Source organism: Arachis ipaensis, chromosome B06 (genome assembly GCF_000816755.2).
Source record: "Arachis ipaensis cultivar K30076 chromosome B06, Araip1.1, whole genome shotgun sequence".
Taxonomy (NCBI): domain Eukaryota; kingdom Viridiplantae; phylum Streptophyta; class Magnoliopsida; order Fabales; family Fabaceae; genus Arachis; species Arachis ipaensis.
The window spans coordinates 132,620,058-132,630,547 of NC_029790.2; the positions used below are offsets into that span (position 1 = coordinate 132,620,058).

Consider the following 10,490-nt stretch of genomic DNA (forward strand, 5'->3'; position numbering starts at 1 on the left):
AATGATAAAGTTGTATATAAAAAGAAACAGCAAGAACGAGAAGAAAGGATTTACTAAATCTGAATGTATATATATGTGTTTTGCTTAGATTTTTCCGACTCACAAATAAATCAGTCGATTAAGCTCATCAATAATCTCAATTTTGGGAGTAGATGCAGCTCTTCATGGTGAGTTGTTCAAGGGATTTACAGTAGTGCGATTCTATGATCAAAGGAAGCTTTAAACAATTTTTTGTATCAACAATATGAGAATCACAATTCACAACTTGTGTAAGAGTACATGCATATGTACCAATATGACCAGGGCGTCGAATTTCAGTTCATAAAATGAAATTCTCACTTGATTGCTTTTGTTCGTGTCCTTGAAGATGGTTTGATTTGAATGAATAGGTGATTGAATTCAAGTATGGTTTATACTCCGTAAAGGACGTTTGTTATTAACTTTCTCAAAATGCCATTAGAACGAATGTGCTAGAGGTAAATGTTGCAGATTGTTCGGAGAAAAAAAATTTATCATCCATTTGTGTTTATAGAAAAATTCTTATTTATATAGACCATGGAGGACTGGAGGTTCGCATTGATAATCACAAAATAATTAAAGATTGAGAAGATATAATTTAAAAAATATGAACGACTAGGTGTAATAAAGTAAGAATTTTATATCCTATAGAGGATAATAAAATCTCTGGTTTTCATTTCTTCAACAGTGCTACATATCTCTTGTACAATTGGTTATTTACTTATTTATACGGTGATTCAGCAGACTTAGGGCATGTAATTAACTAATTATGTGCAATTTTTGTTAGAGGTTGTTTGCATTCGGTCTAAAACTTAGTATGGTTAAATAAGAGGTCATGTAGTGTAGTGGAATAAATTATTTAAAAAATGTATGATGATTTTTTTTTTTTGTGTGTGTAAATCTCCTCCAAAAATATGTGCATTTATATGCACTTAACAAACCCATACATGATACACCAATCATCTTTTTAAAGAACATATGTATAAAAAATTAAAAATGTATTTAAAAGTTTGTCTGTCATTAGTTTTGATTCAAATCTAAATAACAGTATTTCACAAATATATCATATGTATTAAAATATCGAAATATTATATGTATTTTTATATACATTTTATGTGTATATTTTTTACTTATAATATTAAGTGATTGATAAAAAAATAAAAAATTATTTTTTATATTATAAAAGGAAGATATAATACTTAGTAGTGTACTAAAAATTGATACGAATATGCTTTAAGTGAATATTTTATAAAAATTAAAAACTTATTAAAGTCTAAAATAAATAAATAAAAAAGTTGACATGTCTTTCCATATTTACTTAAAGGTTGTGGGTTCGAGTCTCACTCCTAACTTTAGAAAAATAGATAAGGGTAAAGTATACTTTTTGTTCCTAAAATTTGACAAAAGTTTCAAAAATATTCCTAAGTTTTATTTTGTTTTAACTTTTAATTTTGTCCCAAAAGTTTTCGATTTGTATCAAATATAACACTGACAGCTAATTTTTCAAAAAAATTAAGACCAATTCAATAACAATTTCATAACTATAACCCTCAATATAAGCAAATCAAATATAATTTTCATACATTATTGTTAGATTAATCTTAAATTTTTTTTGAAAATTTAGCTGTGGATAATATATTTGATACAAATTAAAAATTTTTAGAAAAAAATTAAAACATAGAGGTATTTTAAAAACTTTTGACAAATTTCACGACAAAAATATACTTTACCTAATAAATAAATAAATAAAAATGTTGACAATTATAATAAGCAAAGGATAAAAAAAAAAAAAAAGCATAACAGGGAGTCAACAAAACCGCTTCATTTCGTTCCAAATCACAATTCCTGTTTCATCAAAACCAAAGCTAATTTTTCGGGTGTTCCTCGTTCCATCAGATTCACGCTGCACTAGCCACAACCACCGAATACTTATTTTTCAGTGAGTTCTTTCATTCATAAGCTTCAACTTTCAATTTTACTTTATTGCTCTTAGATTAGTGTTGCAAATCATGTAAAGTTTGTAACTTTCTTTGCGGAACAACAATGGGTTTTTCTCAGAATTCTTGCTTGCTGTGTATTTTGATGTATCCTAGCTAGGAGCTATGATATGATGATTATGGTGGTTGTGTTTATATCTGATTGTAATTTATATGGTTTGTTACTTTGTTATAGGTCACGAATATCCTAAATTGATTCATCCGTGAAACATCTAGTGTGATGGGTTGATAGAATTTGTTGGGTGTTTTTCTATATTTACCAATTTGTTCAATCTTCAATGCCAATAAGATGATAAAATCAAAGTTTGAGTGTGGGGATCAAGATATTGATGGTGGTGATGTTGGAGAAGCTAACTGTGAAGATGGTCGGTTACTGCGTGACATTGAGGAAATAAGCAGAGCCCTTTACTTGAACAAGGCCCCTTCTAAGGGCTTGTTCTCTTCGTCGAATATTCGATCCAAATCTGCTGAGAAAACTCGTGTAGCAAAGCCAAAAGTTCAATTTGCTCCAGAATATGTTAGGGATGATCTGTTTGTCAAGGACAAGAAGTTGTCTTCAGCATGGAATTGGAGGAAGCCCTTGAAAGCTTTGACCCATATTGGTAGTCAGAAGTTCCATTGTTGTTTTAATCTCCATGTCCACTCGGTTCAAGGGTTGCCGTCAAATTTCAATGGCATTAGTTTGCGTGTTCATTGGAAAAGGAAAAACAGCAGTTTGCAGACACGCTCGTCAATGGTTTTTGGCGGTGCTGTTGAGTTTGATGAAACTTTGGCCCATAAGTGCTCGGTATATGGTAGCGGCAGTGGGACTAGTCATTCCGTGAAGTATGATTCTAAGCGTTTCATGATTTATGTTTCTATTGTTGGGGCACCTGAAGTTGACATAGGGCATCATGAGGTAGATCTCACAAGACTTTTGCCTCTAACTTTGGAGGCATTAAGGGGCGACAATAGTTCCGGGAAATGGACCACAAGTTTTAGATTGGCAGGAAGCGCTATGGGAGCTAGCCTACATGTTAGTTTCAGTTATCAAGTCCTAAATGATGAATTGATGAAATTCGGTGGTAGCAATCCAAATGTTCTCAACCTTATTAATTTGGAGGCTAGCAGGTCTAGTACCGCAGACAATGCTGTGGATTTTGGTTATAGCAACAGGGACATAAAGTCTTGGCAATCTGGGAGCTATACTCATGAGCTGCAAAATAGATTGGTTGTCCCTCATTCAGATGATGCAACATCGTGCAATGAATTATTGCTGAATTCTGGCTCAGGTCTTTCGAAGTCAATCAGTTTATTATATCAGAAACTTGATGAGCAGAACTTGGATGATCCAGCCTGGATAGACTCGAAAGATTTGGAACCAATTAGGACCAAAATTCCTCTGAAATCGGAGTTTCCTGAAGAATCAATTGAACATGAGTGTGATGACACAGAGTCTGATGACACTGAGTTTTCCATTATTGAACAGGGTGTAGAAACATCGGATGGTAATTCCATGAAACCTGATCAGGAAAGAACTAAAACAATTGATGTATCTACGGTTGAAATCATTAATGTGGATGAGATTATTAAGGACGACGACATAGATTTAGACAGAAACACAAGATGTGATTCAAGGGATAACATATGTCATAGTTGCTTGAACGGGGCGATTGCAGATGACAGCAAACTTAACTGCAGTAGCACATGTGCCGATCAAACTTCCATGAAAGCAGTGGATACAGCTCATGAGACATCACCGGAGTTGGTAGTTTTAGATAACTTGGATGCTTTATGGCCAATGAATGAGTTTCTACATCACGAACAACACCAGTTGAGTCTCCAGTCTGATTATAAAACACATAGAACATTGAAAAAGTCGCATAGCTTGGATGATTTCACTGAATCTGTGGCAAATGATTTCTTGAACATGCTTGCTACGGAGAGTGACACGTTTGACTTGGGTTGCCATGGTGATCCACAATCTCCTAGAGAACAGCTTTTAAGCCAGTTTGTAGAAGAGGCTCTGTCTTCAGGTAACTTCAGTCTTTATTTCGATGCAAATAAGGAGGAACTGGGGATAGATATAGATACACTTGGACAGGGTAGGGAAGATTTTGCTGTGGCTTCTGAATTGTCTTTAACTATTCAATCTGCTGAGGAGGATCATGAAAGGGCGAGTCGGTTATTACTACATAGAAGGAATGCTAAAATGCTTGAAGATCTAGAGACTGACTCATTGATGCAACAATGGGGATTAAATGAAAAGGACTTTGAAAATTCTCCTGGAACGTGGTCCGGTGGATTTGGAAGTCCAATTGAGTTACCGAATGAAGAATCATCGACGTTACCTTCAATTGAAGAAGGGCTTGGTTCATTTGTTGAAACTAAGGATGGAGGCTTTCTCAAGTCCATGAGTCCTTCCCTCTTCAGACATGCGAAAATTGGTGGGAAGCTAATCGTTCAAGCTTCTAATCCACTTGTTCTACCTGCAGAAATGGGTAATGATGTATTGGAGATACTTCTGCATATGGCATCTGATGGAGTTGAGGATCTGTATAATCATATCTACAAATTAATGCCTTTGCAAGATATCACTGGAAAATCCATTAAGCGAATTGCGTGGGAAGCTACAACTGACATGAGATCTCCTAGAAGGTTAGGAAGTGCTTTAGTGGCCTTATTGAATTATTATTATTATTATTATTTTCAAGTTACCATCTTATATTCATGTTTGTTTTGTTTCTCTTGGAATTTTGATATGGAGTTTGAAGTACTAGACATTCACCGGTTAATTGGTGACCAATATTCTTGCCCCAGAAGTTAGTTCAAAGGGGGAGAATGACCGAAGCTATTTCTATAAAGGCTATTTGGTCATATTCCTACACACTGCACAATGTGAAACTCAACAGTTTTATTCAAATATTATTAGCTTCTATTTTATATTTTCTGATTTCCTTTTCTTAAATGTTATTGCAGGCATGAGTTTCCACATGGTTATGTAATTAATCAAGGCATAGACTTCAATTCCTTATCCCTAGAAGCTATAGCTCCTATAGCTATTGGTATGATTGAAACCCTTTTGATAGAAGGGTTAAGAATACAATCTGGCATGTCGACTGTGGCGGCACCATCAAGCATTCGTCCCCAGCAGCATACGGGGATTGTTGATGTTAATGGATTGATAGGTCTGTCAGTGACATTGGATCAGTGGTTGAGATTGGATTCTGGGATTATTGAAGGAGATTTGGAGCAAATTTTAAAGGTCCTTAAAGCTCATCATTCGAAAATCTCGGAATTAGACGATGAAGTGTTGGAAAAGGCCATGGACAGGGTAAGAATATATGGCAGCAAATACAGACTCCTTGGAAACCACATAACAGTGGCTTGCATGATCCAGCTTAGGGATCCCCTACGAAATTACGAACCTGTTGGCGTTCCGATGCTGGTTTTAACTCAAGTCGAAAGGGTTCACATACACGATGATGAATCGTCGCGATCCCTCAGCATTTTTCTTGAAAGACAGGATGAGGGAGCTGAGAACGAGGCCCTGCAAAATGATTCAAATGATGTAGAAAACTCAGCACCCCAGTTCAGATTTAAGATCAGTGAGATTCATCTTGCCAGTGTTACAACCAATGAGGCCGGGAAAAGGAAACTATGGGGTACCGGAGCTCAGCGGCAATCTGCATTCCGATGGTTGCGCACCACCGGCATGGATAGTAGTAGTACTGCTAAACATTCAACTTCGAAGTCAAAGGCAATCGTTAGATCGTTCCCATTGTTGACCAACAAGTTGCTGAATGAGGATATTTTATGGAGCATTTCTTGTGTTCATGATAACAAGAGGACTAGTGCTGAAAATGTACACATTCGGAACCCTGATATTATCTTTTCCAAATTGAACTAACAGATAATTTTCTGACATGCCATGTTAGCCAATTTAGGGGGGAAAAATGTTCCTCTTTGTAGATAGTTTATACGAATCAATTAGTTCAAACTCTGAGGTATATTGAACTTTCTCAGAATGTCATAAATTCACCAAGTTATGTTTGGTGCATGAGGCATTAAGATAATTTCAATGGTGTAAATCTAATAGAAGTTACTGGTTTAAAATTATGCTAAAGTTTACACCATTGAATTATCTTGATGCATGATACAAATGGGTTCAACTTGGTGCATCATGAAGATATTTTGAGTGAAAAGTTGGTTGAACTCGAGTATGAGTTACACCAAAGTTTATTAGATATAGATAATCAGTTATAACTGGATTGAAGGTGATTACAGTTGTAACTGATTGAATAACAAAATACCTTCTTGAAAGTTTTGATAAACACTTTTTCTTTCGGTTGAGTATTATGTGTAATTTAAAAATTATTAGTACATTAGTCTAGTTGTAAAAAAAAAAAAAACAAAAATATTCCATTTCCTAAAGCTGATGACTCTGATGGCATAATCCTTTGTTGGAAATTTTTATATTTTACTTTTTAAAAAATTCATTTGTTTGATTTTGTGTTGACAAGTATCATTTAATTAGAGCATTTATTATTAGTAGAATGTGAAGTTCACATCATTTGGAGTTATGATGAATGAAAAAAATTATGTTGGTATAGTATTCTATAAATATTATGTACACGTAATGTTGTTCTGTTTCTTTTTTTAATTATTATATAAACTTTCTCTATTTCTTTATGACTGACAATTATATTGTATGAATGTATGAGGTGACCAAGAAGGTATTTATTTCATCACATTAGTGTGTTGTTTAGTTGAGCCTAATTAGGCCCTCTAATAAGCAATAATGGTGTTTTTTTTTTCTCACAATCCCTTCATATTTGTATTCTTATTTTGTATATTTTCATGAGAATGCCACAACCATTATGCGGGACATGCATAAAATGTTTTATTTTTTATTTTTTTTTTATCATCCACCGCAAACAAACAGCTACTATCTGTCAGCTTTCTTGTAGTGAATGTTAACCATAATTCGGTATAAATAAGTATAAAAAATTAAAATTTTAACTCATTTTTTTTTTTGCAGAATTATGATTTGAAGTTAGAATTTAAAATTTAAAAGTTTAATATATAGAACAAAATAATTTTAAAAAATTGAGTGATAAGGGTTAACTTTCTAATTTCTTTTGGTAAATATTGATTAATTCAATCTTATAATCTAACTAGCTAGACCAACATTGTTAGTAAAAGAAGCCGATTGTATGTCTTACCCTTTGTTTAGGTGGAAAACTATGCATGGTGCTATATACTATAGGAAAGTTATCAGGTATACCGGGAATACCAGTGTTTCAGTTGTTTTAACCGTTGATTTTAATTATTATATGTTATATATATTTTTTATAATTCAGATCAACGGTTAAAACAACTGGAACACCAATATTTCCGGTGAAACTCTTCCTATACTATATACTAACACAAAAAGAAATAGCATAAATATTTCCTCTAATATTATTCTTTATTTACAGACCTTAGTAAAGATAAATAAGTTTACATATATAAAGCTAGTAGCGAGATGAAGAAGGATGGTGAATGTGGATCCCTTCATAGGTTGTTATGACATACGTTGGATCATCCCTATCCCTCTCTACTCTCTTTTTCACTGAACATCCATCCACTGAACACCTATAATAATTCCTGTGTAACCAAATATAATAAATATATAAAATATTTCTATTCATTAAACTTTTTTTATTTCTTAGAGACCAATTACACATAAATTTGTTCATGATATACACCATGTATATATACATATAAGGTGGAAACTCAAAGTCGATTTCACGTGAAGTTAATAATTGAGAACCGTTAGATAATTTGACTGATTTGACTAAATTTTCATCTAACGACTTTCAACTATCAACTTCACGTAAAGTGGACTGCACCTGAGTTTTTACCATATATATAATAATGATAATGAAATGAATACATATATATACTATATACCTTGGATTGGGGCTATTTTTGACCATCTTCTTTCCATATTTCCTCCACTTGTATCCATCATCCAACACTTCAACCTCTGATTTTGTTTTGAATGCATATCTATGTCTAGCTTCCTTCTTCTCTTGTCCACTGCTTATGTCTTTTAAGACACATGCATATATGCATGCATAACCAATCATGGTTATGATTAATTAAGTCCACATAAATAATTCATCAAAAGTTGAAGTAATTATATATGTGACTTTTGAAACTGCTTTTGTAAGAAGAACCAAAGATGATAGTATGCATGGTTAGCTCTTAGCTAGGTTTGAGAAAAGAGACACATTTGCAAATGTTCTTTGCATTGTTACAAGAATTTGGCAGATTAGCAACAAAATTTTGTAAAGATCAACATTTTTTGTTGTTAATTTACGATTATCTAGTGAGAAATTATTAGTGGTAAATCAACGATAAATATTTATTGTCACTAATTTAGAGACGTGTTCTTTATTTAATTATTACTCGTTAAAGTTAAAGTTGAACATTGAGTGACAAAAAATGTCAGAGGATAAAGTAGAATTTAGTGGTTTTTGACCATCATTTTTAGCTATCAACTTAATATCTTTAGTTTAATAATCTAATCATGTATTTTTAACCCACATTTTTAAACATTAGCTGTTGGCCAAAAATAATAAATTCTACTAGCCCTCTAACATTCCCTCGCGAAAAATTAGTTACCACATGACATACTTGCCTAACTGATTTGATGTCATATAATGAATACTCAAACAAATGCACGTTTCATTTGTAATATGTGAAGGTTTCATTGAAAAAGAAGAGTATTTATGGATCATCAAATATATGCTACCAGAATTTAATATTTCTTGTATAAAAATAGGTAAATTATATTAGATTGGTGTAACTGAAAATATCCTGTATGTAACTAATGATATTTTGCATTAAAACAACATAAAAATAAAATAAAATTAAAGGCAATATAGACTTACTTGTTGATGAAGAGCCTTCAAAGTTGGAGGTAGCTTCTCCAACTTGAATGGGTTGTTGATGATGGAAAACATAGTTTTGATGATAAAGATTATGCTGAGAAACAAATGACTCATCATCAAGCCATTGAGTATCATCATCAATGGCCAAGTAATCTGATAATTCAAGAGACCAATTGTTGCTCAAGTCATCACTCTCAGGTGGTGACTCTGCTTCAGGAATTTGATGATTCTTATTATCTGACATCTTATTAATTCTCGTACCATAATAATTGATTAATTCATTTCATTTCATACATGGGCTCACCAAATAAAGAGTATATATATTTTTATAGATAGCTTCTAGGAGGCTTCATGGTGAGTTTCCTATGAATTGAATTGTTAATAATGATATTGAAGTTTGAAAGGTAATATGCAAAATTAAAGTAGGATTATGGATTGCCACGTACCATTACCATTGAAAATGATTGCTATGAATAATAAAGAATTGGGAAAAAAATAATGAGATGACTTGGAGAAGACTTGTCATATCAAGTTTCAAGTGTTGTAAATATAGATAGGAAACATTTCAAGTGCACTGAGAGTACCGGTGTTCCAGTTGTTTTAACTGTTGATCTAAATTATAAAAAATATATATAATATATATTAATTAAAATTAACGGAAAAATACGCTTACATAAGAAACACGATAAATATATAATAAATCATATATCTTCTTCTATCAACTTAAATTTAAAAAAAAAATGTATTGTAATAGATAAAAAATGTTAAATTTTGAGTTTTACAATACCATACCAACAAACATGTAACTTATGTTGAATATATATTTAAATAAATTTGACAATACCCACTTTTATTGTGTGTGTTTCTAATATGATGTGTTAAATTTATATTATGTAAGAATATATCTAAGCAATCTTATCCAATTTGAGCGATATTATTTTTGTCATAATATTATTTTTTTTAAAATTCAAATTAATAAAAAATATACAAATAATTATATCTTTAATAATTTTTAATACGAGAGAATAATAGTGGAGGGTTCATGACTTCATGCTACATAGATTCTAGAATATGTTTAGTGTGCCATTAATAATTTAAGGATTAAGGGTGAGTTTGACAGTATTATTTGCAAAATAAAATAAAATAAAATAAAGCTCTAGTTTATAGCAAAAATAAGTTGGTCCTTTTTCATCTCTCTTGGGTAAATAAATTCTTAAGAATTTAATTAATATAATAACTTTATCAAAAATAATTATTTTGTGGCTTCTCAGTTATTTAATATTGAAAATATTAAATAAGGTAAATAAAATTATTTAAAACACNNNNAACAAAGAACAAAGCCTTAATAAAAATTTAAAAATTAAAATAAAAGTATATAGAAATGCTGTTTAATTATATTTTTCTCACCAGCGATAACCTTTTGAGAGACATAAATTTGAACATATGTTCTTTCCACATTCAATTTATTGTATTTTGGTTTGGGACATTTCCCTCAAATAAAATATTTAAAAACACATTTTACTAGAATATAATTTTTTTAAATTAAAGACGCAAT

The 10,490-nt window shown here is 31.8% G+C and overlaps 2 protein-coding genes across 3 annotated transcripts; one reads left to right on the forward strand and one right to left on the reverse strand.

Annotated features, from left to right (window-relative positions):
* LOC107605474 (protein PLASTID MOVEMENT IMPAIRED 1-RELATED 1) lies at positions 1,784–6,406 on the forward strand. The gene is made up of 3 exons (XM_016307361.2): positions 1,784–1,957; positions 2,191–4,652; positions 4,974–6,406. The coding sequence occupies exons 2-3, from the start codon at positions 2,305–2,307 to the stop codon at positions 5,902–5,904; spliced, it is 3,279 nt and encodes a 1,092-aa protein (XP_016162847.1). The 5' UTR covers positions 1,784–1,957; positions 2,191–2,304; the 3' UTR covers positions 5,905–6,406.
* Positions 7,134–9,258, reverse strand: LOC107648544 (probable WRKY transcription factor 50). Of its 2 annotated transcripts, XR_002349486.1 has the most exons (4): positions 8,936–9,258; positions 7,950–8,088; positions 7,413–7,643; positions 7,134–7,250 (listed from the first exon to the last, which is right to left on the reverse strand). XR_002349486.1 is itself a non-coding variant. In XM_016352368.2 (3 exons), the coding sequence occupies exons 1-3, from the start codon at positions 9,177–9,179 to the stop codon at positions 7,511–7,513; spliced, it is 516 nt and encodes a 171-aa protein (XP_016207854.1). In that variant the 5' UTR covers positions 9,180–9,258; the 3' UTR covers positions 7,134–7,510. The 2 variants fall into 2 exon arrangements, 1 of the variants encoding a protein (XP_016207854.1); XM_016352368.2 differs by having other exon boundaries at positions 7,134–7,643.